Source organism: Nelumbo lutea, chromosome 5 (assembly GCF_056320005.1).
Source record: "Nelumbo lutea isolate HS-2025 chromosome 5, American lotus-T2T, whole genome shotgun sequence".
Classification (NCBI taxonomy): Eukaryota; Viridiplantae; Streptophyta; class Magnoliopsida; order Proteales; family Nelumbonaceae; genus Nelumbo; species Nelumbo lutea.
Genome location: NC_142688.1, coordinates 1,433,956 through 1,460,412, shown reverse-complemented (window position 1 = coordinate 1,460,412; position 26,457 = coordinate 1,433,956). Strand labels below are relative to the sequence as shown.

At 38.7% G+C, this 26,457-nt stretch overlaps 1 protein-coding gene across 1 annotated transcript; it reads left to right on the top strand.

The window, feature by feature from the left end:
- The first annotated feature begins 929 nt into the window (after nt 1–929).
- LOC148849746 (uncharacterized) lies at nt 930–26,252 on the top strand. Its single transcript, XM_088945441.1, has 13 exons — nt 930–1,572; nt 5,237–6,395; nt 7,104–7,322; nt 7,406–7,635; nt 13,103–13,177; nt 14,286–14,357; nt 14,447–14,545; nt 14,687–14,758; nt 14,834–14,948; nt 15,495–15,563; nt 15,776–16,121; nt 17,506–17,617; nt 25,567–26,252. Exons 1-13 carry the CDS (start codon nt 1,426–1,428, stop codon nt 25,996–25,998), a joined length of 3,147 nt encoding a protein of 1,048 aa, XP_088801567.1. The 5' UTR covers nt 930–1,425; the 3' UTR covers nt 25,999–26,252.
- Nucleotides 26,253–26,457: the final 205 nt, after the last annotated feature.

Here is a 26,457-nt window from a genome sequence, read left to right as displayed (position 1 = left end):
ATATAAGTGGAGTTATATTTAAAATCTGAGAAATTGTCTAAAACTCATCATGACTTTTCAGCATTTCTCTTAAACTCACCACAACTTTTCAAAATGTCTAAAATTCACAATGTCACTAATTTGACGTTAAACAGACTAACGAGCGTTAATATATTACCATTTTAACCTTCATAGAAAAATATAAAATATATACAAAATAAATTAATGGGTGTTAATATATTACCATTTTAATATTTAGATATGAAAAAGGAAAAAAGTTAAAAAATATTTTTAAATATAAAATACAAAAAAAAAAGAAATTACAAAAAATAAAAAAAATTATAGAAATTGCAAACAAAATAAAAAATTATTTTCAAATGATAGAAACTATAGAAATTGAAAAAAAACAGAAAATAAAAATTGTAGAAAACACCAAAAGTTATAGAAAACAAAAAAAATTGTAAATAAATAATAAAAATACAGAAAAATTTATAGATTGTAAATAATAGAAAAATGTAAAAAACAGAAATGATAAAAAAACATTGGAAATTATAACAAAACATAAAAAAAAAAGAAAAAGAAAACTGAAAAATGAAAAAGACCATTTTTCCTCTAACTCACCATTCAAGGGTAATTTGATCATAAAAATTATTATTTATGCTGATATGGATACATAGTGAGAGTGATAAGCGTCTCTGCCCCCAAAGTTGGCTATTCGAGACTAAACAATCGAATTAAATGGTATCTAATCGAAGTATGGTTATCATCTAATTTCTGGTGCCGCACTACTTAACAAGACTTTGGATGATTTCAGCAGCCAAGAGTTCAGATCTTCCTTTGATGGTTGACAATTCAAAGTTAGCAATTATTAAAATAAGTATATAGTACCATGAATGATCAAAAGAAAATTTTGTATTTTCTTAAAAAGTAAGGGTGTTTTGTGTCATTAAATTATGAAATTTCCTAAATGGTCCGCCGGGTTACAGTCCCGTCCCGTTCTCTCTCGAATCTCGATCGAGCGAGGAATGTCCACGCCTCGACCGAGGATGCATTTCTGAGGGGGATCTCATTTTTCTGGTATATCTGTGTCCAAAGCCGCCAAAATCTACGCAAAACCCAATTCCTTCAATCATCCGTCATCATCTGTCATCGATCTACCCTATACAATATTTCGATCCAACCGGCAAAACCCTTTTGTTCGTCTCTCCAGCGGTTCCTTACAACTGGGATCTTATAAACCCTCATTTTGTCCTCTGTCCGAACGTCGACTAGAGGACCTTGAGTTTTGGGCTCTCTCTCTCTATCTCTCTCTCTCTCTCTCCCTTCTGTTTCTGTTCTTTGGTCCAAATTGCTTGGATTCGTTTGCTGTTTGAACTGTCTGTTTGGCTTCGCACCGAGAGCTGATCTGTGAATTCTGTGAAATTCGATTAAGGTGTGGTTGTTGAAATGGCGGGCCAAAACCAAGCATCGAACGTGGATATGTTTGATACTTATTTTCGAAGAGCTGATTTGGATCGGGATGGGAGGATAAGCGGAGCTGAAGCTGTTGCCTTCTTCCAAGGTTCAAATTTGCCAAAACAAGTCCTCGCACAGGTACTATTAATGCTTTCCTTCTTAAAATTGTCTCTGTCTATCCAATTTTCATCTTATTGAACTTTGATATTATAATATGGTTCTCTAGATCGGGTTGAATGGGTTTTTAGGATCTAAGTGCTGTGTGTGTTTATTTGTTATAGTGTCAGTAGAGCACTTTTTGCTGTAGAAATGAAAGTTCCCATGCATTTGGAATATGGATGATTATGGAACTATGGAAACATGTTATTGTACTAGATCAAGAGATTTACTTTCTTAAGAGGTCTTTCTGATTGGATTTTTAAATTATTTTGCATGGAATACAAAGAAAGTCCAAAACAATTCTGTCCTTAGTTCTAAGGAGATCGAATGGCACTCTCTTCAGATGGCTAGTGATCCAAAGTCCCTTTCAGCGAGTTCCTGTATTGTAAATTCCCAATGTATAGTACCTTGATGCACATAGGCTGATGCATTTTTTGACCAAAAGGGATACAATAGAATACTTCTTAAAAAAATTGTGTCCATAGTTGGCTTTTACTCTTTGATGGGTAGTCAATTGCAAATACGGTAGTGCTCCATATAGACTTTGCAATGGATCCATGCCAAATTGCTACATGTATTGCAATGATCTTATTAGCATCTGGAATCTGAATTAGAACATCTTCTCCTGAATGATAAGAGGGAAAATTTTTCAAACTACTGGTTAAAAAATGAAAAGAAAAAAATGAATATCCAATGCAGCCTTGAAAGTGTTTGAAGGAGATGGGATTCAGTCCCCACAAAAAGGTGCTCACACAGTACTCACAGCTACTTGCAGTTGTGCATTGGGAATATCTCCCCATAAATAAAAACATACAAGTAAGGACTAAGGAGATATTCCCAATACATGGTTGCAATTGGCTGTGAGTATGGTGTGAACACCGTTTTGTGAGGACTGAATCTGAGTTTTGTTTGAAGTTTTTGATATTCTCTTCTTCTGCACGTACTTGATTATTCTTTGAGCTAGAAATGACAGAAACAGCAAATGTCAGGTTTGGAATTTATCAAGTATGGATGAATGCATGTTCATTTCTTTGGTGACTCAGTTGCATATATTAGATTTAAGAAAAATGTCTTGCTGTTTTTGTTATTCTAGTCATTAGAATCTTAGTTTAAAATAAAGGTATGAGTTTTGGCTTCTGAGTGAAGTCATTCGAGCTTCAAGTGTCCTGTGAGTTTTAAGTTGTTATTATCGTCTTATTTGTGGTTTATCCCAACTTCTGCTGTTTTGATGGTCAATATTCCAGCTTACAGGAAATGACTGGTTAGGATTTATTCCTATTAGGGTTTTGGTATGGAAGGTTGGGATTCAGTTAATGAATCAGTTTTCTTAACAGTTTTTTAGCCCAATTATGTAAACCATATTGGTATTTTTGCCCAACTTTATTTGTGCTGTTTCGATTGTCCAAAATCCAGCTTATAGAAAACGAGACAGTGGTTAGGATTTATTCCTAGTAGGTTTTGGTACAAAAGGTTGAACTTCAGTGAAGGTAATCAAATATTGGACAATCTTATTAAGAAAGCACACTTTTTCTTGTTGTTTATTTTTTCTGCAACAAGTGGAGAAGCTATAGGGATTTCTTTACCCAGCCCAATCTTCTCTCACTTCATCTTGTTTTTATTCTCCCATTTGGGGCTGATTACAGCCTTAATCTGCTATTTCTTTACTCTGGTCGTTTTTTAATTGAAAAAAATACCATTTCTATTTCTTATTTTTGTTCTCCTATTTGGTAGTTTTCTTGTTGAAAAAAACACCAAAATTCAACAACCTAATTGATACGGTCTCCCCTTGACCTAAGTTTAGAAACTAGAGGAAATAACTGGTTCTATAATTAGCTTGTTGGCTTTGAATCCTATTGAGTTGCATGAGTTGTAAGGTTTCATGGGGTTCAAATTATGAATCAAGTGGCTGATAAAAAAAAAAAAAAGAATCAAGTGCTTTTGGAAGTTTGGGAAACTCTACTATAGCATTATCCCACATGCAGTTATGTGGGCGATTTGGGATGAGAGGAACCGGTGCATCTTTCAGAGCAAGATGAGAGATGCTTTCGAGCTTGAGTCTAGACTTTCAGTGAGGAAGAATTTCAATTTTCAAGACATATCTTTGGATGACCTCAACAGAAAATCTTCCTTGTTACATACAGCCTAGTGGCATTAGGAAAGATAAAGATGCTGTATCATGCTTTTGACTGGTATGAGGTGAGTCTTCATTTTGATCACAGCTCGTTTGGCAATCCTGGCTCCACTGGTATTGGTGGGGGTGCTGCTCTCTCCCGATGGTGCTGTGCTGTGGGCCTTTAGTGGCCAATTGGTACTGCAGATACCACAAAGGTGGAGGTTTTATATGTATTAACCGAGATTCATATAGCTATACAGCTTGATCTTTCATCCTTATTGGTGCTTGGAGATTCAGCTAATGTGGTCACTTGGTTGGGTCTTTCTGAGGGTGCACCATGGAGACTCTCATTTTTTCACTGAGGCTCAAGACGTAGCTCAGAAGTTTTTTGTGTGACGATCTTTTGATGCCCTAATTTTGGTTGGGCTTTTTCTCTTTGCTTTTCTGTGTACATCTTCTCACGTACATGTTTTTTCCTTGATGCAAGTTACCTTTTTCCTCAAAAAAAAAAAAGAATCATGAGATAGTTCTGCAATAAAAAGGGTTTCAGTGGTAGGATTTTAATCACTATGGATCCCATTCAATTCAAATTGTAAATCTCACTGATTTAACAATGTTCGTTTTTTATTAGTAACGGATAACTTCATTAAAAAAATTGAAACAAAGTATAGGATGCGAAGAAGAGACTAGCTGAGGCTAGCCCAACAGCATTGCTTTACATTACATTAACTAGCCAGCCTATCTACCATAAAGTATACACTGAGCTAGTTCTGCAATATGCATATGTATACTGACTAACATATACGACTTTGGAGTGAACACAACCTTTTGTTTGACGTTACGGCTGTAATTGGATCACTTTCAGATCAGATTCAACAAAATCCGAATATGTCCGATTACTGAAAACTTGCATCCGAATCTGATCTAAAATCTGATTGGATTTGAATTCAAATCCTAATGGACTCATTTTGGATTCGGATGTAATCCCACCCTGCTTTAATTTTAAAATCAATAAATATTATAATATAATCAGATCCAGATTTTAATTGGATCGGGTGGGGTCAATCCGAATCCGATCCGATTATTAATCAGATGCAGATTGTAAAATTCGAATATGATCCGATTACATGAATACATCATCTGAATCCAAGATAATTGGATCGGATGTCGGATTGGGCCTTGGATTTTTGGGTATCATTGACTGGCCTATTTGACATTTTGATGTATATACACATCAAAAGCAACATCTTGAAATTTTGTGGTATTGCCAACCTACTCTTTGTACATGGATCTCATGGATATGAATATGATATTATCCTATAGGGAAAATGTGATAGGCCTTATATGAGAAACCATAATGCAAGTTGAATTTAAAAAATTTTCTGAAACATTCAAAACTTATTTATATTTAACTGATGTCTAGATATTTGGTTTTTACTTGCAAAATTAAAACTTGTGAGTTTATACTTTGCTTGTGGTACATGTTTTTAATGATGTTCTCCAGCTTATTAATTCATTATTGTTCTGCAGATATGGATGCATGCTGATCAGAACCAGAGTGGTTTTCTTGGTAGGGCAGAGTTCTATAATGCTCTCAAATTAGTTACTGTTGCACAAAGTAAGAGAGAATTAACCCCAGATATTGTAAAGGCAGCATTATATGGTCCAGCTGCAGCTAAAATCCCTGCACCCCAGATAAACCTTGGAGGAACATCTGCACGTCAGATCAGTAATATGACAGCTGTGCCTTCTCCTCAGATTGGTGCAGTTGCACCTACTTCATCCCAGAATGTTGCCTCCAGAGGCCCACAAGGTATTCCAAATGCAAGTATGAACCAGCAGTTTTTCCCTCTTCAGGACAATCAGTTCATGAGGCCACAACAAGCTATGCCTGCTGGTTCTGCTTCACTTACTACACCAGGGGTCACTGATCAAGGGTACCCTGGGACAGGAACTCTAGCAGGCTCACGCCCTCCAAACTCAAATGTCCCAACTGATTGGCTTGGTGGAAGGATCAGTGGAGCTCCAGCAATAGCAACCTCACAAATTTCTAATAGGGGGATTTCTCCCTCCGCAAGTCAGGGTGGATTTGGACTGGCACCTTCAGGATTACCACCTTCCATGCCACCCGGTACCTCTGGGCTTACAACTTCAGTTGCACCAAAACCACAAGATCAGGTCTTAGCATCACTCCAACCTGTAGCTAAGGATTCTAAAGCATTGGTAGTTTCTGGAAACGGGTTTACTTCTGACACGGGTTTCGGAGGAGATGTGTTCTCTGCAAAAAAAGATTCCTCTGCACCTACATTTTCTGCAAGCAGTGTACCTATGTCATCTGCCATAGTTCCAGTGTCCACAGGGCCCCAGCCACCAGTTACACAGGGGCCACTTGACTCTTTGCAGAGTCCATTCATGACTCAACCTGCAGGTGGTCAGCTTCAGCAGCCCCAGTCACTGGCGAAACAAAATCAGCAGGTTTCAACACAGAACTCTGCATTTATTTCATCAGGAATTTCGGTTAGTTCTGGAAATTCTGCTCCCAGCCAGTCACATCTTCCCTGGCCAAAGATGACTCAATCTGATATTCAGAAATACACAAAAGTATTTGTGGAGGTAGATACTGATAGAGATGGAAAAATCACTGGGGAACAGGCCCGCAACCTGTTTTTGAGTTGGAGACTCCCAAGAGGTAGATAGCTTTTGTTGATTTATTTAATTTTGAGGTTTATGTTTTCTATGATAATCACGATATTAACTGACTAATGCACTTGGTGCGTTTGAAATCAAAGTCTACCAGTATGCTCTTTACAAGGCAGATTTTCTTATCTAGGTTCAATGGTGCAACTTTAAGCTCCATAGTCTGTCACACAAGAGGTGGATCTACACCATTCATTTGGTTGCCTAACCTTGGGTGACCTTGTAGCCCCTTTGCACAATGCATGGATCTACACAGACACTGGGCAATAATGCCCATCTGATCAATGGATTCTATTGAAGAATGTGTAATGCTGCAGGCTGCTCTGTTTTTTATTGTTTTCATTACTATTGATGTTTGAACTATAATGCATTGCAATTTGCACTGATAATTTGTTCCATTATCAGATGGCTAGTGGACAGTTCACAAACTTATGGTTTGCTTTGTCTGTGCCCGTGTTTCAATTTCCCTTTTTTCCCCTGCATGTTTAATTGTATGTCATGGTGTCAAAATGTGGTCTTATGCTATCTGTGCTTCTATTATGTTCTTTTCCTAGATCTTTTTGTGCAAATTACATGTTGCTTGGAACTTCAATAACAATTTAATATTTCCTCGACATGTGGTAAGCATAAAATATGAAATAGCTGTTATTGTGTTCTATAATAATAATGTGCTTATGTTATTACTGTTGGCAATTGTCAGAGGTCTTAAAGCAGGTCTGGGACTTATCTGATCAGGATAATGATAGCATGTTATCTTTGAAAGAGTTCTGTACTGCACTCTACTTAATGGAGCGTTACAGGGAAGGCCGTCCTCTATCAGCAGCACTACCAAGCAGTATCATGTTCGATGAGAAACTCTTGTCCATCACAGGTCAACCACCTTCTGGATATGGAACTGCAGCTTGGGGATCCACTGCTGGTATTCTTTCACATTGTAAACCATTTCTTTATAATCATAAACAAATCTTTCTGGATTTTTTATCCTTTCCTGTTCGTGGTTAGGTTTTCAACAACAGCAAAGGATGCCTGCTCCACGGACAATTGGGCCTGCAGGTAGTGTTAGGCCACCAATGCAAGTTCCTATGCCCTCTCAAGCTGATGAGAGGGGACAATCCAGTCAGCAAAATTCACGAGTGCCAGTATTGGAGAAGAACCTTGTTAACCAACTCAGTAAAGAGGAACAGAATTCATTAAACTCGAAGTTCCAAGAGGCAACAGAAGCAGACAAAAAGGCATTTCTTCCCCCTCCATGTTTTACTAATCATCTTATTTGTTTGAGTGATGTACTCACATAGTCTTGCTTCTTGCTTGGTCTCCCTTCCCTTCCTTTGGCATTTAGTCCCATTTTATGAAAGAAGTGAGTGGCTATAATTGATTCATTGAGTGGTAATCTAACCAAGTAAACAGCTCTTGGATTGGCAGATGAAAGATTAACTTAACTGTTTTATTGTTGCATTTGTAATCCACTGAGTTGCACCAGAGTTCCCTCTAATTGGTTTTAGTTGTTTGTTTCTTAGATTTTCTTTATATTCTCTTCTTTAGGAATACCCTTTTCTTTTTTTCCCCCTTACAAAACCTTATTTTCTTAACACTAGGTTGGTGGATAAGACACTTGGTTGTAGCCATTTGGCAGCAGTAGCAAGTGCCTTGAGGGTGATAGTGGAGAAATATTGAGAGTACAATTTTAGGTGGGACACAAGACTGGTAGAAAGAACATCTGAACTGTGTGTATGGAAGCAAACGACAAAGGATCCCAATAAGTTTAATTCTGGTTGTGCCTCCAAAGTGGGTACGGGTTTAGGTTATGGAAGATGCTTGGTGTTTAGTTGGAAAATTTGTATGACACATGCCCTCACCTTTATAGATTATGCATACATCAAAGAGCTGCACCATTACACATTATTATAGGGCATGAAGGGGTCAAGGTATCAACTTGTGTGGAATCCAGCTGCAAACAGAAATCAGAGAAGGCATGAGATTGCTTCAAACTTTGGGCTAAGAAAAGATATGGGGTAATCCCATTTCCCTAAAGTAAAAGCATTTGTATGGAATTATGGATGACTCTCGGAAAGATGTTAGCTCAAGATTAACTAAAGACAGATATCAACTTGGCAAGTAACTATGTGTTGTGAAGCAAAGGAAGATGCTAATTACCTATTTTTGTGCTATAAAGGGTCTAAACAGATCCTTTTGAGGACAAACACTTGGCCTTCAATTTCTTTTGATAACAAAATATGTCTTTTAGGTTGGTTGCAACCAAAAGAGATCTTTTTGTGGACAAACTTTACCCATTACAGATTTTTACCATATCTTCTATGGTATAATTACTTCTGAAACCAACACCTACAAAAATATATTTTAAAGTCAACAAAATATAATTAAAAAACTCAAAGAACTGAAAAGTAGGAAATCCTATATTCCTATTGCAAACTCTTAACTTGCCCATAATCACCTTAGTTAATATCCAAATTGTGCAAATCTTGGGTTTGTTGCACAGGCAAGTGGATGGCTTTTCTAGTGGCATCAAAGTCAAGCCAATTTGACAAGTTTTTTTTTTTTGATCATCAAAGGAAACTTTTAATTGAAATTAGATTTAAGAGGTTGTACAACGATGTGTATGGAACAAGAAGTCTCACACAAATACATATTTCTGTCCCTTTTACAATGCAGCCCAAAACAGTTGTTGCCACAAAGCCCCTTGTTTAGCAAGATAATCAGCTAGCCCATTTGCACTCCTTCTAACCCATTTGAATTCTGCTTCTATCTCCCTTGAAACCTTTTCCACTTTCCTTATCACTTGTTTGAAGGTCCACGGAGTAGTTCTATTGTTATTAGCCCAAGAGATGATCACCTTGGAATCCCCTTCAACCTTAATTTGCCTCATTCCTAGTTGCTTGGCTATCTTCAATCCTTGTAGCAATGCCATTACCTCAGTTTTTAGAGAGTTGCCTATGCCAATAGGTCCAAAGAATAGTGCTAATATCCTCCCTTCATAATTTTTGATTACTCCCCCGATACCTGACAATCTCGGATTCCCAAATGAAGTTCTATCAAAATTCAGTTTAATTCTGTTACCATTTGGAGGTTTCCATTCCATCCTTACTCTCTCTTTCACTCTTGAAGATTGTGCTACTTTTGTCTAGGATCGTATAATGTCTGTGACTGAGAACTCTTGGAATATATGCATAGAACTTACCCAATGGGCTACTTTAACTTTGATTGTGTCAATCACCTCCTCCGTGGTTCTACTCTTTTGTAAGAATATTTTGTTATTCCTTTCTTCCCATATCACCCAACAAATAGTTGCCTTTGTAGCTTTCCACATAACCTTCCCTCTTTTCTTTGATTACCTCAAAAAGTCACGGTTAAAAAGACCTGCCACATCTTGAGGGGAAACCCACCTGCAACCAAAGAGAACACAAAAAGAATCCCAAACATGATGCACAAAAGAACAAGATAAAGGTCTCGTCACTTTCCTTACAAAGGGAGCACATGTGAGGAGAAAGGCAAGCAAAAGGCGTTCTTTTCTGCAGCATATCACATGCATTAACCTTACCAAGGAAAATTTCCCAACAGAAGGCTTTAATTTTTGGGGGGATAGGCTTACTCCAAATTTCTTTTACAGGGAAGTCCCCAGCCGGGTTGCTAGGTGAGGCAAGGACATTAAAGAAAGAGGCCATTTGTGGAGCCTTTCCAAATTCTGGAATCTTCCAAGGACGGGTCCAAAAGAACTTGTCCTAGAATATCCAACAAGTGAATTAAAGATGCACATTCATTTTCACTTAGGCCCCTTCTGAAACCCAGATTCCAATTGATCCCACTTGGGCCAGGATTACCCAAAAGACTTATTGTTTTCCCTTTTAAGTTTGACAAAGAGAGGTTGGGAAAAGGTCTTTTAGTGGACTATCTCCCACCCAAAGATCTTCCCAGAAATGAACTTTATTGCCCTGGCCCACATCAAACCGAATGGAATTAAGGAAAGATGGGTAAATTTCATGGATAGCTTTCCAAGGAGAACAAGAGGATACAGAGGGGCAACTTTTGCATCACAACCATTCCCATCTAAACCATGGATACTCGCAATGACTTTGTGCCACAGTCTATCTCTCTCAAAAGGGAACCTCCACAACCATTTTCCTAGCAGAGCTGAGTTCCTAAGTGAAATATTTCCTATTCCCAAACCCTCTTTATCCTTGGGCTTTCTAACTTGATCCCAATTAATTAGGTGATCCTTCCTAAGTGAAATATTTCCTATTCCCAAGCCAACTTGACAAGTTTTACTACCTTATATTTAGGTGCAAGTTAAGTGACAGAGTTAGGGCAGTTTGCTCATTTGCTTTGAATTGCTTGAAGTTGATGTTCATGCATTTGGTTTATGACTAAAAGCATTTGCTCTTGTAAGAATTTGCCAATTGAAAATTACTTATAAGAAAAACAATTTACCAATCAAAAGTTGTTCATGTAACCAAAGTGTTTTCATGCTTGAAAGAAGGTTTCATCGGTGCAGGATTTTGTAACAAATTTAAAAGTGTTCAGAAAGATGATAAAAGTAAAATAAAAGAACCAGAAGGGTTATGGCCATGGAAATCAAGTATTATCAGAGCAGGAGAATTGTTTGAGGAGCAAGGAGGAAAGGGGGAAAACTCAGGTCAACCTGAGGGAGGGTGCAGATTCTAGGAGTGAAAAGGAAGAAGACAAGAGGAAGAGTCAGATGTTGTGCTGGATCAAGTAAGATTGTAGAATTGGGGGGGAGGTTGGAGGTGGAGAAGGTGGTTGAAGTGGAAGTTCAAGTCAGTAAATTGATAGGTTTGTTCTTTTTGGGAGGGAGAGTTTGAAAGAAAAGCCTTACTGGAGCTAGAAAATAGAAAGAAAGAAGGCAGTGATTCAAAAGATTTGGAGGAAGGAGTGGAGGCAGAAAAGGAGTTTGAAGAGGTTTAAGCGAACAAGGGTATGATTATTGGGTTAATTGCTGAGCTTGTTTTGGGTGTGTGTTATTGTCAATGGGTTAATTGGTGAATTTGTTTTGGTTGTGTTTATTGAGCCATGATAAAAAAGGTTATGGGGCAAGGTATTGATTTTTGGTTTTGATTGGGGTTCTTTGGTTGAAGGTTTGTTGTTTTGAGACTCTTTAACTGTCACATATCATATTGTATTTTCTTCTCTCTTCTTAATAAATTTTTATTTTACTATAAAAAAACTAGAAATGACAGTAAAAAATGAACTCATTCAGAGGAACCTTGGAGTAGCTCCAATAGGTGATAATATGAATTGAAGTAGACTAAAATGGTTTGGTCACTGCAGAGAACACCTACAGCACCCATACAAAAAAGTGATCTGCTACATGTTCTAGGAGCTAGAAGAGCTAGGGGCAGACCAAAAAGGGCATGGATTGAAGTAGTAAGGAATGATTAAGGACTCATAATTTAAAAATGGATATGGCAAAACAGGATTCATGTAGCCAACCCCAAATGTGGTTGGTACAAGGCTTAGATAATGGTGGTGGTAACTGATCAGAATTTATTGGAGAGCTAATCCCACTGTTACTCTCTCTCAATTACAATAATCCCTGGATGGGAATAAAACAAGGGAGGGGGCATGATCCCCAGTACAGTGTTCATCTCTGGTCTTCCATGTCAGTTTTATGGTTTCCCTTATCATATGTCTGTACCTCCAGGCACAGTCATGCTTTCTTGTTCCTTATCCATGAAATGATTACCTCTGAATCTCCATCGACCAGTGCATCTTTATAGTTAAGAGGTACATGACATCTGAACATCCACGATCCCTTATCTTATGTCTGTACTTCATGATCTCTAGCCTGCACCTTGGGCTTGGGAGCTTCTTTTTCATGGATTTAAGATGTGCTAATACAGTTATTGATTTCTTAGATAAAAGGCAAACAATGATCCGCAGGGGGGGGCTATATAGGTTACCTCATGGAGCTAGGGGAATACTGCCTCTATATCAGTAGTTCATAAAGCAACATATTTATGAGTGTAGTGGAGATGAAAATAGCTTCTCTAGGTTACAAAATGATGAAAGGTAGGTTGAAATGGTGTTTGCCGGTGCTTTGAAGAATGCACACTATACCAGTAAGAAAGATTGATCTGTACAAAGCCAGAGTTCTAGAAGGGCTAGGGGAAAAGCCAAGGCCATGGACGGAGGGGGTGAAAAAGATCCAGATGATTCACAATGTAGTGGAGGACATCTCCCTTTGATGGAGTGAAGTGGCAAGACAAGATTTACATAGTCTGCCCCATGTAGCTTGGATGGTGCTTTCTTAAGTCAAATTTAGTATTGCTTCTATATACTACACAAGTGACCAAATATTGTCAAGATGAAACCCCAATTTAATATAGTGCATTCTTGGAAGTTGGCAGTGCCTTGTTGCCAATATCTTGCCTTTGACAAAAATCCATATAATCAATATTCTCTGTTGTCTTGGTGCCTTGTTTCTAGTCTCTAGCAACACTATAATCCAGTATTAGTGACTTTAGTTAAAGCCAACATGTATATAGGTAAGTGTTGTATTTGCTTCTTGTATAGTAGTTTTAATAGGAAATTTATGCCATTAATGATATTGAAATATGGCAAGGATATAAACTTAGTAAAATTAATGAAAATATTCTTTTGGTTTGAAGTTCCCTTTGTAGCTTCTAATTTCTCAATCTGATCTATCTGTCCTATTGTAAATTGAAGGTGGAAGAATCGGAGAAGGTGATTCTAGATTCAAAAGAGAAGATTGAATTCTACCGCAGTAAAATGCAGGAGCTTGTGAGTGGTTTCTCCTTCCTGTTTTGGGAGTTATTCTCCTTTCTATTGCTATGCACTCTCCTCTAGGTGCTGTTTAGTTTACTTTATTATTTTCAAAGCTTGCTTGAAGTCCATTCTTTTTGGGACTCGAATACATTACTTACCAATAATTAGTATTATTGATGATTCAAAGAAAAACTCATATTAGTTACCGAGTTTTTCCATCAGATAATCAGTTCAAGTTTTGAGGGTCACACTTGTACCTTGGTAACTTTGGTTGTGTGTAGATCCACATTGTTAGCCTTATTTGAAGGAACTCTCCTAATAATAAGGGATTTGTCAATTGGACAACATTATGCCGATTTTCTTTGAACTGTACTACTTAGTGGGTTTTGATATGAAATTGCTCTATTAAAATGCTTATTATATTAGTATTATTTTTGAAACTATTGAAATTAATATATTTGAAATGCTATTGTCCTAGATATAATGATATGCCATGTTTTGAGAGGAAATGCAATGTTCTTAAAAAGAGAATCACTATTTTTTCATTTAATAAGCATGCTGAATGGTATAACTAGAGAACTAGGTAAATTTTATTTTATTTTTTTTCTATGAAAATCTTATCTCCTAGGTGACTGGGCACTCCACTGTCACCTACAATCACCTAGACGCCTTGACAACTATGGTAGAAAGACTATGATCATATCTTAGGCACCACAGCCACCACTAACATTGTCCAGAAAGGACATTGTCACAGTGCCAAGACACATACGTATGAGACTGGGGCATTTCTATTGGATAAGTCACAACATTTGAGAATGTCTTCTAAACTCTACTGTATAATTATCAGCCAGTGCAAAGGCTCTCTGTGCCCTTGGCCCACTGATACAACTGTAGGTCAAGCATTCTAGGTTACAAGCAGAAAGGAATTGTTCTTACAATTTTGTATATTCTATAGGTACCCAGGGTAAGTTGGGTAACCAGGAAATGTTTGTACCTCTTACCTTCATGCATATGTCCTGAATTCCTGATTAATGTTCACAGTGGTTTTCTCTCCCTCTGACTAAGTTGCATAATGCCTTTTGCTTTTCAAATAATTTTTAAACTGATTTTAATTTGGTATTAGGTTTTATACAAAAGCCGATGTGATAATCGACTTAATGAGATAACTGAAAGGGCTGCTGCTGATAAACGTGAGGTATCTGATTTCAAGACATGGTTGTATATCTCTCATCTATCAGGGTATTTTTTTTATATATTAGCATAATGGGAGCTTTGTTTTCTCAGGCCGAGTCACTAGCTAAAAAATATGAAGAGAAGTTCAAGCAAGTAGGAGAAATAGCATCTAAATTAACCATTGAGGAGGCTACCTTTCGTGAAATTCAGGTATCTCAACTAGATTGCTTCATTGATTTATGGTCAGGAAATGGTCCCTGCTGTCTGAGCTTGTCTAAATGTCCTAGACAATAATTCTTTTATCAAGTCTCCATTCAGGTGATTATGGTAAAAAAATTGATTTGTTTGTAGGAGAGGAAAATGGAATTATATCAGGCAATTGTCAAAATGGAACAAGGTGGCAGTGCAGATGGTATTCTTCAGGTAATTCAAAGATGATCAATCAATTTAGAGCATATGGAAATTTGTCTGAGTACGGTTCTTTGCTTGCTTGTAAAGGTTCGTGCTGATCGCATCCAATCAGACCTAGAGGAGCTGGCAAAGGGTTTAAATGAGCGTTGCAAGAAACACGGATTACATGTTAAGCCAACTACACTCATTGAGCTTCCACTTGGTACATTCACCATCTTGTTGTTTCTTTGATCTCATTATTCCTCTAACCTCTTTCACTCGGGTGTCTGGGTCATCTTGGAAATTTTGTTGTTTCGAATAGGCCTCTAGGTATTCTCTTTTCTCTATAACCTTACCTTGTATCATGTTTTTGGACCTTGTCGATCAAACAACATTTCGGATTTATGTATGAATTATTGGATCTTTCGTTCCTTAAATCTATATACAGTTGGAATCATTGATCCAAGTGTTGGAGCTGTTTGACCTTCATATTTTATTTTATGCTTAATTATAAATTCTAAAGTTCCAATCTTGATTTTTATGTTCTTCCTTGTAGTTCAAGAATGTACTAAAGACATCTAGTAGGAAAGATAAGCTTTTTCATGTTTGACTTTTATACTGTTACTTGTATTGGTGATGATGAAAATGTGGAGATCAGTGTTTCAGCAATATCTTCCAGGATTTCCATGTTATGAAGATAGACTTGTACAGTTGTACTCATATTTAACTTCTTGATGTTTTTTCCTCATTTCTTTTTGTCTTCTTTAAGGCTGGCAACCTGGCATCCAAGAGGGGGCAGCTGTTTGGGATGAAGATTGGGATAAGTTTGAAGATGAAGGTATGCTCTGATCTTTGGCATGTGCAACATGTATGCTCCTTGGTGCCAAGTGCTATATTTGGGAATTTTGTGTCTGTGGTTCCCATCTTGGACTTAATGTTTCCCTTCTCATTTTGAACAAGTAGTAAAATCAGATCATTTTCAAATAGTGTAGAAGAATTTACTGCCTTAATTATAATCTATGTTATAACGTTTTTTTTTTCTTATTTCAGGATTCGCATTTGTCAAGGAGCTCAGTCTTGATGTACAAAATGTCATAGCACCACCCAAACCAAAGTCAACATCAATTTTCAAAGAGAACATTTCTGAAGATGAGAGTTTTTCTGCAGCTTCATCTCTAAATGTTGATATTAAGCCAGAAAAGCCTACAGGTGTAGGTGAGCAAGTCTATGAGTTTGGATCAGCATATGCTCAAAGTGAAGATGGTTCAGCAAGAAGCCCACCGGGTAGCCCTGCAGGAAGGAGCACATTTGAAAGCACATACCAAGACTTTCCTGATACCCATTCTGGAAAGAACATCGGGGCAGATGGTTCACCCCGTGCTAAAGGATACCAGAGGTTAGGATTTGCTTCATATATATAGCTTTTCTCCGTTTGCTATGATTTTTGTACACTTCTACGCAAGGCTATGTTGTCCAATAGGTGATAAAATGAGAGAAAATAGACTTAAAATGGTTTGGTCACGTGCATGGAAGACTTTCAACAGCACCCATAAGAAGAAGTGATTCATTGCAAGTTGAAGGGGCTAGAAGGGCTACAGGTAGACCAAAACGGAATTGGGTAGAAATAGTAAGAAATGGTTTAAGCACTAATCATTTTAACAATGGGATGGTGGAACAGGATTCATGTAGCCAACCCCATATAGTTGGGATAAGGCTTGGATGATGGATTAAGTTTCATATGGAAGTGCACATACATATATTGATTTACCTGCATCTGCACATGCATAAATATGATGTGTGGCATGTGCATCTTTGACTGACCTACAATTGGAATTAACTTTTTTTTTCCCTTCTTTTGAAAAGATAAGGTATTGTATTAATTATGGATAAAAAGATGAAGATAAAATCTCCACTAGCCCCATTTTAGTTCTTCCCATATTACTTCCCTCTGATTGTCCCCCAAAGGCCCATACGCAGAAGACAATAACCAATCAAAACAATTCCTGTTCCGAAACTGCATTGACAGAAAATGAGATCCCGGCTCCTTAGCCAATGCTCACTTCCCTTACATCCCAAACCACCCCAGTTCGAGGCCAATTTTCTATCAAATCTTTCCATCATTGGAGCTCCAATGTTATTTGACTTACTCCTGGTACCCAAGGGCAGGCCCAAATATCTTGTGAGCAACTTCCCCACACCACACCCTACACCTCCACCAAGTCTGCCACCTTTGTCCTCTTCCCCATTACAAACATCTCTCTCTTTTGAATATTTACCTTCAATCCTGATACCACCTTAAAACAAATAAGAAAGAAATGGCCACTTTACTGAACTTACTGATCTTAGTAATACACTCCTGAACTTAAACAACTTTGAAGGTCACTTTACCTCCTCTTTTTGGTCTTTATCTCTACCTCTTTGGTTTCCTGCTGAAAATATGGCTGGCCAATCGAACAAACTTCATAGACTGCCACCAGTTCTCCAATAATCCAACAAAGCTTCCTCTTCAAGCCACAAGTGTTCAAATCTGAAAGGATGAACCTTATATGCCAACCTGTTGCAACTTGGTTTAATCGGCATATGATCAAAAGCCAGCTGAGAAAGAGTTTCCTGTGTAACATCAGGGAATCTTTCCTCCCACTGGGATGACACCAAAGAATCTATCCAACTTAACTGGTGTGGGGGATTCCTGGTTGTTTGTCCAGGTGTTATCTTTTGCATATACAGCTTTGTTCATGACTTGCAAGGATAAGCTGAGTCTGTAGTTATTACTTGTGCAGTGATCATGGTGGTTCTGAATCTATGGTTTCTGGGGACAAAAGTTTTGATGAACCTACCTGGGGCACCTTTGACACAAATGATGACAGTGATTCTGTATGGAACTTTAACAAGGTAAGTCTGCACATCCAGATGTTTGATCCAAACTGTTTTTGGAATACAATCTTGATTTTTTTTTTTTCCTTTTTGAAGAGGTAAAGTATAAGGTTAAGGTGTTTCATTCAAAAGTGTAGAACAAGGATCTATATATATCATGTAATAGCTGTCTTTTTTACTGCATGGGGTCTTGATTTTCCCTTTTCATTTACATTCTTCCAGCTACTATTTTTTCATTTATATATCACACACATCCACTACTCCAAGCACATAAGCATGTATAGGCAAGAAAGATTTTCTCTTAATTAATATGAAAAGATGAGCATATGAGTGTCAAAGCATCGAGGTGAACATGTGGCGTATAGCACTTCTCTTTACTAATGACACTAAGTTTCCTATCCAAAGGTAGCACATCATAATATCTAAAAACAATAACATTGTAAATCAATTAACTTAAATATTTCAAACACAACACTAAAAGACAATAAGTATTTAATAGAGCAATTGCATGTGAAAAAATTATTATAATATGTAGCAGTAGTATTAACATTACAATAATTATTATGAGTTATTAAGGGACACTTATCACGGAGAGCACAAGGGGAGTATGGTAAGGTGTACAAGTTGAAAAAGGCAATTTATCATGTTTCTGACCGACTCAGATTAATAATGACAATGGAGGGGCTTTTTTGGCTTCATAATGACAATAACAATGGAGGTTGAGGTTAATATTTCTAACCAATTCAGGCTGTTCAAGTCTTGCTTGGTGGGTTGTTTTGTTAACTCCGAGCCAGAAGCTGAGGTTTTGGAAGAGTGGGTGATTTCTGTTTGGTGAACCAAAAATAAAGTTGAAGTAAGAAAACTGGTGGCTGAGATGGGAATCAAAGCAGAGGAGGTGCCAGACATGTTTAGATTGTTGATCTGTTTGGTTGGAGCTTTAAGAGATATTAGTGGCTCTCGGTTAGTTTGAAATTTTGAATGTATGTCTATGGTATACCACTTCATGTCTGGTGTTTACAAACATTTAAATCAATTGTTGATGCATGTGGCATATTTAGAAAAATTGATCAGTGCACTAGAACATGGGAAAATATTTTTGCAGCAAGAATCTTTGTTGAAGTGCAGTCACTTTGTCAAACTGCAGATTTGATTAATCTCCTTCTCCTTGTGGGCAAGTGTTATGTTCTCAGAGTCGTGGTTGAAGGTGAGATGCCCATGAGATGGTCTTGGGAGTAGCTGTTGGTTGGGGAGGAATTTCATGGCGGAAGAATGAGAAGAGTCGAGACAATCAGGATGTTTTTGAGGTTGAAGATGACAGTCTTTTGGAATTTTGCTACTTGAAGAAGTTGAGAAGTCGGGGAATTTAATTGAAGATGGGGGACATGTGGAGTATGGGAGGTATCCAAAGAGTCATCAGAAGTCTTTCTTTACTTATTAAAGAAAATTGGATGTACTAGGTCGATCTTGATTGGAATTTGGGCCGGTTGTTCAGGAGGTGGACCTTAATGATCTTGGACATGCAAGGAACTAAGGAAGCATGGACCACAGGTTGTTCAACAAGTCTTGAATAAATCTGAGAATGCAGTTAGAGCTTTGGGCTCATTAGGTGGGAGGGTTTTAAGTTCTATCGTGGGCAATGCCATGTTGAAGATTCTAGCTCTGGGATGGAAATTTTGGAAGCTGTTGATTGTGTGAGGAACGATGCCAGGAATTTGATATCCAAGGAGATTCTTTCAATTTGTAGAGAGTAAATTGTCTGCTTGCAAATCTAAGGTATGTGATTGTCCTCGTGGTAATAAGGTTGGTGTAGAAGGTAGGTAAGCAAAGGCAAATGAGTAGGGTTGGAGAGTGCCTATTCTAATGAAGGAGCTTCGGAAAAGGTGCTTCAGATCATTCCAGTGGCTCAACAGAGGCTGTAGACGAGGAGGGGGTGGGGGTAATGTTGGGTGCCAATTGTTGTCTGACATGCAAGCTTGGCTTAATCAAAATAAAGGTGAGGTGTTGGTTTTAGATGGGGACGTGGTTGACGCACGTGAGCACCATGGATTGGAGTTGGAGGGGGTAATGATTCTAGTGAAGGATTTGAGTGAGACACATACAAGTGGGGAGGTTGGCAAATCAAGTAATTTAGGGGGGGGGGTGGGAGTTGGTGAAATTAGAGTTGGAGGGTTTCTATACTATGAATCCTTTCTACCTTTCTTTAATAAATTATGCAGTTATTGATAAAAAAAAAGAAAAAAAAATAGAGAGGAAGAATTTGAGGTTGATCTTTGCAGTGAAGTGAGTGAGACACACACAAGTGGGGAGGTTGGCAAATTAAGTATAGGAGACAAAGGGGAGAATGTACAAGAAAAAAGAGGGGTGGGTGGGTAAGGGAAGAGGAGGGGCAAGTAATAGGGGAGGAGGCTAACAATAAGGTTGATCAGTTTACTTTTGGATCGATGGAGGCAACTAAGTCTAGTTCAAAGAGGAGGTTGCAGTAGGAGAAGAAGCAGCTAGGCTGACTAATGTTGGGAGCGATGCGACTTCTGCTAAGGTCTACAACAGAAAATATAGAATAAGACCTCTTAATGACAATGTTGAGTGTGGTTCCAAAGAGTAAGGAGAAGGAAATCAAGAAGATGAGGTTAGACAAGAGTCACAAGACTCATGAAAGTGAAGGGGCAGTAGATCTATAAAAGGTGCTGAAATTAGAAGTGGAAGTTTGTAAAGCATCAAGGTTACATATTCTTGGAGGGGGGATTTTGCTAGGTTAATGTATTGGAAGAAAGACACCCGATGCCTTTGCAGGATAAAGGAGATTTTAGTGTGGGTGCCGAAGAGAATGATGTCAACTCAAGGCCAGAGTTTCATCAAAAAGGTGGGATGGGTCATTTAGGAAAAGGAGGAGCCGGAGCAGGATTAGTTTTTTAAGAGAATTACGGTGTTGGAACTAGAAAGGATTAATGGTGGTTAAAAGACACTTGTGGTCATGAAGAAGAAGCCTAATGCTGTTAGAAGATTCAATAGTTAGAGAACTCATCAAACAGTCTAGGTCTCAAAAGTGTTTGCAAGACTAAGGTTCCATTTGGCAAGTCTTTTTAGGATGATCTTCTGACAACCTAGATGGCCAAAAGATGTAATGAACTTTTGAGGTCTTGTCTTTAAAGATAATAGACTGTTTGTTAAGTATCCTACTTTACTATGGTCTACAGACCTGTTAAATGAAAGATTTCTGGTGCAAAGGACAGGAAGCTTCATTTGGAGCTTCTAGATTTTTGGCTATTTTGGGCTTCTGTGAGCTTTTTAGGGCGTAGGTCTTTCTGGCTTCTTGCCTTTTATTGCCAAATGGAGAAAGACTGAATTTTGGTCTTCCAACCTTTAAGAAGCCCAAAAGACCACAGGAAGAGACTTGCCAAATGCCCCCTAAAATGGGGTTTGTTTGGAATTTGGCCTACTAAGAAGGTGAAGCAGCCAAAGAAAGCTAGCAGGAGAAGCAAAGAAGGTTCTAATTAAGCTTGTGGAGAGTTGGGTCTTTTTGTTCCCTTATTGACTTGATATGGGGTGTTGTCTGTATTTCATTTTTCATTAGCAGGGGGTGAGATAAAGCATTCGGATAATCCGAATTCACTTTTCACAGTACCATGGGTACCACTCCATTCAAAGCATTATATGGATGGGACCCACCTTCTATTTTTCCTTATTAAAGAGGAGCATCAGTGTTATTGAAGTTGATGAGCAGCTCAGGACAAGGGATGAAGTCCTGAAGTCTCTCAAGGTCCACCTACAACAGATGAAAGCTTTTTATGATAACAAGCATTGTTCCTTTGAATAGCTTGGTAACTTTGCTAGCCTCCCTTGCGATTGTCTTCCTAAACCCTGCTAAGGAAGACACCAGATTTTGGACCCCTTCTAGCTCTGGTACCTTTTCTTGTGCTTCATTCTTTGAAACCTTAACTCAACCTCCTATCCCCTTTGGGTTGTCCTTTCCGGTTAAGGAAATTTGGAGCATGCCTATTCCTCCTCGGGTTGGTTTTTTTTGTTGGGAAAATTTCCCGGAAAGAATCAACACTTTAGACTTCAGAGAAAGAGACCCAACTATTGTCTACTTCCTAATAGATGTGCTCTTTGTAAAGCTGATGGGGAATCTGGCTACCACCTCATGATCTCTTGTAAGGCTACTAAAACTGTTTGGAGTGGGTTTTCTCCCGTTTTGGGTGTTCTTGGTGTCCTTTGGAGACTGTCCAAGGTTTGTTTTCTCCTTCTTTTTTCAGTTGGCCTAGGAAGCGAGGGAAGACTATGTGGAGGTGTATTAGGGCAGCGGTATGCTGGTCATTGTGGGAAGAAAGAAACTCGCGCATTTTTTCCGACAACGAAAGAACATTGGAAGAATTGTTAGATTGAATTCTTTTAAGGGCTATCCACTGGCTAAAATCTTTGGAGTTGTTTTCAGATTTTCCTGTGGATGACTTGCTAAGAAACTAAAAGAAATTGCTTCCAGTGCTAGATGCAAGAGGACTCTTTGTCCGTTTTGGTCCCCTCCCCCCTCGGACTTTATAAAGCTGAATTTTGATGGCAGCGGTGTAAGGAATCCAGGGCCCTCTGGGTTTGGAGGAGTCTTCAGGAATGAGGAAAGGATTGTTATTGCTTTATTTTCTGGCCCTATTGGAGAAGGTGACTCTCTTAGGGCTGAGATCCTTGCAGCACTTGAAGGAATTCGAAGAGCAAAGGAATTAAATATCAGCCGTTTGATCCTGGAAGGTGATTCGAAGGTGGTGGTTAGTTGGTTGAAGACAGAGGACAGTGGTTTGTGGAGCTTTAACAATGAAAAAAAACAGTTCTTATGGCTGGGTAGGGACATTGAGATTCAGTACAGCTGGGTGAAGAGGAGTGCCAACTCATTTGCAGATGGGTTTGCCAAGCAAGGAGTGAATAGGGAGTCTGTTTTTTGGGAGCTAAGATATTTTATCTCCCCTTTTGTACCCATATTCCCTCTTTTCTTTTAATTTAATGAAGCTGGTGTTATTGATAAAAAAAAAAGCATTGTTCATTTTAATATCAAGTTGTAGATATGGTTTACCTGAAACTGCGGCCTTATAGACAGACCACAATAGCTAAGCGAGCCTGGCAGAAACTTGCTCCTCAGATCAACAAGAATTGGAGAAGTTAACCACAGAGTGGATTTACCCCCATTCTCCAAGCTGCATCCAGTCTTCAGAAGAGATCTTTGAACCCTACTGTGATAGTCAGTTCCACACTACCAGATTTTAGCTTCTAATCTAGCCAGAGCAAACTACCAACTTCCATTGGGCCAAGCAAGGCAAGCAGGTGAGCAGGCTTTAGTACGCTGATCCAATTTGGCAGCAGAAGATGTGAATTGGGAACCTTGTTTACAATTCTATAAACAATTCCCTCATCTCAACCTTGAAGACGAGGTTGTGCTTGAGGTGGGAGAGGGGGGAGGGGGGAAGAGTTGATAGAACCTAAGCCAGCCCACCAGATCCTCCAGCAGTGGCGAACCCAAGTCAGGCCCAGAATGCTGCACCTACAGGCCCAGGTCCTTCTGATCCCATCCCAACATCTAGAAGAACACCCATTCGATATGTCTATTACAGGAAGCCACATCAGATGGTTAAGATGAGATCTGGAAGAAACTAATTTGAAGAAATGGAATCATATCATTGAGTTTTCCATCCAATTCCTCTCTCTTCTTCTCAAAGGAGGTTGAGTCACCCTCGAAGCTAACTCCTGAGTTGAGCAGGAACTCAAGACTATCATCTAGATAGGTGGCTGATCTTGGATTCTCAAGAGAGTGAGATGATAAACCTCTTTGCTAAGAATCTTGTCTCTTGAATGTTGTGTCTAAGGGTCCATGAGTCTTCCAATTGAATGCCAACCACCGTATAACCACATCAAGTCATAACTCAAATATTCTCAGCCCAAAGAATACCCTATCTTTAGGCCTCGAAGAAGAGAGATGATAATTCTGCTTTAATGGCTGTAGTGTTTTCAATAGGTTCAGAACAGACTGCAAAAGTCTCAGGCTTTCAGTTGCTGGTCCCAAAGTCTCAGGCTTTCAGTTGCTGGTCCCTTTAAAGCCCCTCTGAGCCCGTAAGCTCTTGTTGCAGGTGGTGGGTGGGATTTAATCTCTTAGCACCAGTTATCTTTGGTATCCAAAGGAGGTGATGGTGTTACATCCTCCAATGGTTGCACTTATAGAGACTCCCCTGAATTTCCTCCTTTGCTCTCTTGGAGATCTCCAACGTGCCACCCTTGTGAGTTTTTTGTCTTTTTGTGATCATTTAATGCTCCATCTGTTTTTCCCTCAAGTCTAACCATGGTTATATCCAAGTTGTTGCATACTTGCATGCACATTAAACATAGTACATGCTAGTGCATTTATTGATCCTGTTTTGAGATTATCCATTACTGGCATATAATCTTGGTGTAGGGGGGTTGTTCAGCTGCTTGACGGGATTTTTATTAACCCTGCTAAGCAAGATACTAGAATCTGATTTCTAATCCTCTTGGAGCTTTCAGTTGTGCGTCCTTCTTCAAAACCTTGACATCTCTTCAACCTTGGGTCCAATTTCCAGTCTGAGAAGTCTGGTGTCGCCCTATCCCCTCTAAAGTGGGTGCTTTCTGTTGGAAGGTTTACCATGGTGCAATTAACACCTGTCATCTGATGCAGAGGAAGAGACATAGCTGGTGCCTATCACCAAATTGGTGTTGTTTGTGTGAATCTAATGGTGAAACTGCTCTTCATATTTTTGTTTCCTGTCCCATAGCCAGCAGCATCTGGGATTGGTTTTTTTTCTCTTTGGGTGCAGGTGGGATACCCCGGTGAGCTTGTTTAGACTGGGCTGCAGTACAGCTGAACTGCAGTACTTTGGATGTTATTGGAGGAAAGAAATCAGAGAATTTTTTAAGGAAAGAAAAGGTGCAAGGAATTACTGATAGAAGGGATTATGTTAAAAGTGATCTCATGGGTAAAATCGATGGATTTATTCTCAGATTTTACTGTGGATGAAATACTCAGGAATTGGAGGTCTGTTGCATTCTCATCATCTGCAAAAAAGAAGGTAGTAAGGAGTTGGGATCCTCCTGAATTTGGTTTCCTCAAATTAAATTTTGATGGGAGCAGTTTTGGCAATCCGGGCATGGCTGGAATTGGTGGGGTTATAAGAGATGGCACGGGGTGTGTAGTGGGGCTCTTTTCCGGCCCTATTGGGTGGGGGGACTCCATTACAGCTGAACTAAAAACAATGGTCTTCGGAATACAAAAAGCCATGGGAATAGGTGTGAGAAAGTTGGTTGTTGAAGGCAACTCCAAAGTGATTATAAGCTGGATAAAACAGGATGGAAAGACTCCATGGGTATACAGAAATGAGATCAAGAATATTAAGCACATTACAAGGGATATCCAGTTAATAGTTCAGTGGACTCCAAGAGTTGCAAATGGGTTTGTGGACTAGCTAGCAAAGCAAGTGGCTAATAGGGAACACTGTTTCTGGACTATGTTGTAAGAATGTAAAGTAAATATTGGGTGGAATTTTATTGGACATTGGGGTGGCCGAGGCTACCCAATCTATGTACTAATTCTCATACCTTTTTTTTAATAAAATCATTTTCACTGAAAAAAAATCTGGGTGTAGGGGGTGGTGACTGGTATGGTATGAAGGTATTATTTCTACATCTTCACTATTTTTCACATCGATGACTTTTTACTCAAAATGTAGAGTAGCCCTGAATAATAATAGTAGTAGTATAATACCCCCAAATAATAATAAAAACAGTAATAATTTGCAGTTCTCATTTGCTTCTATGCACTCGGCATGGATCCACACTGTAATTTAAATTATGGCATCAATTCCTTAACCATGTACTCCCATGGCAGTGCCCAGGTCACTTGGCTGTGCAGATAGGGTCTACTGTTCTTATATTCCTTTTTTTTTTTGCTTGTTCTTCTGACTGATGTTCACTTTCAGGACTTGGACCAGGAGAGTCATAGAGAAAATTCTTTCTTCGGCTCCAGTGATTTTGGTCTAACCTCTATTAGAACAGAGTCCCCACAGGCAGATAGCATGTTCCAGAAGAAGAGCCCATTCAATTTCGGAGATTCTGTTCCTAGTACCCCACTCTTCAACTCTGGTAATTCGCCGAGGTACAGTGAAGCAGGGGACCACTCCTTTGACAACCTTTCAAGGTTTGATTCCTTCAGTATGCACGACAGTGGACCTTTTGCACAACGTGAGACTCTTGCAAGGTTTGACTCCATTCGCAGCACCAATAACTTTGGCCATGGCCGAGGGTTCTCATCTTTTGATGAGGCCGATCCTTTTGGTTCAACTGGGCCATTTAAGCCCTCATCAGAAAGTCAAACTACAAGAAGGGTTTCTGATAATTGGAGTGCTTTCTAGCCAGTAGAATAGTTTAAGCTCTTTTGTGGTTATGATGGCCAATTCTTTCTCCTTGTGTGCTACACGCGCTAGTGATTGGATGGTTCCAACTTTTCTCCTTGGAGTTTACTCCTTTCTGTATCTCTGCATATTTGATTCTTTTTTTTTTCTTGGGGGCTTTCCAGGATGAATATCTTTTCCTTTTTTCTGGTCACCTCTTGAATAATCTTTATATTATATATATATATTCTTCATTATTTGTGCTTCGGGAGTTATTCTGGAGTATGATGTCTCATTTGCAATATTTTTATCTTTCATAGTTGGGGAGTTAATATTCTTTCCCCCTTTGTCGAAAGTTTCTTGTGTATTTGATGTATCTCATTTTATTAAAAAAGGAAGGAGCTTTTCTGGTTTTTTTTTTTTTGGTAAAAAGGAGGGAAGCTTTTCAAGGCTTTATTAGTTGAACTGTCTTTTATCTTC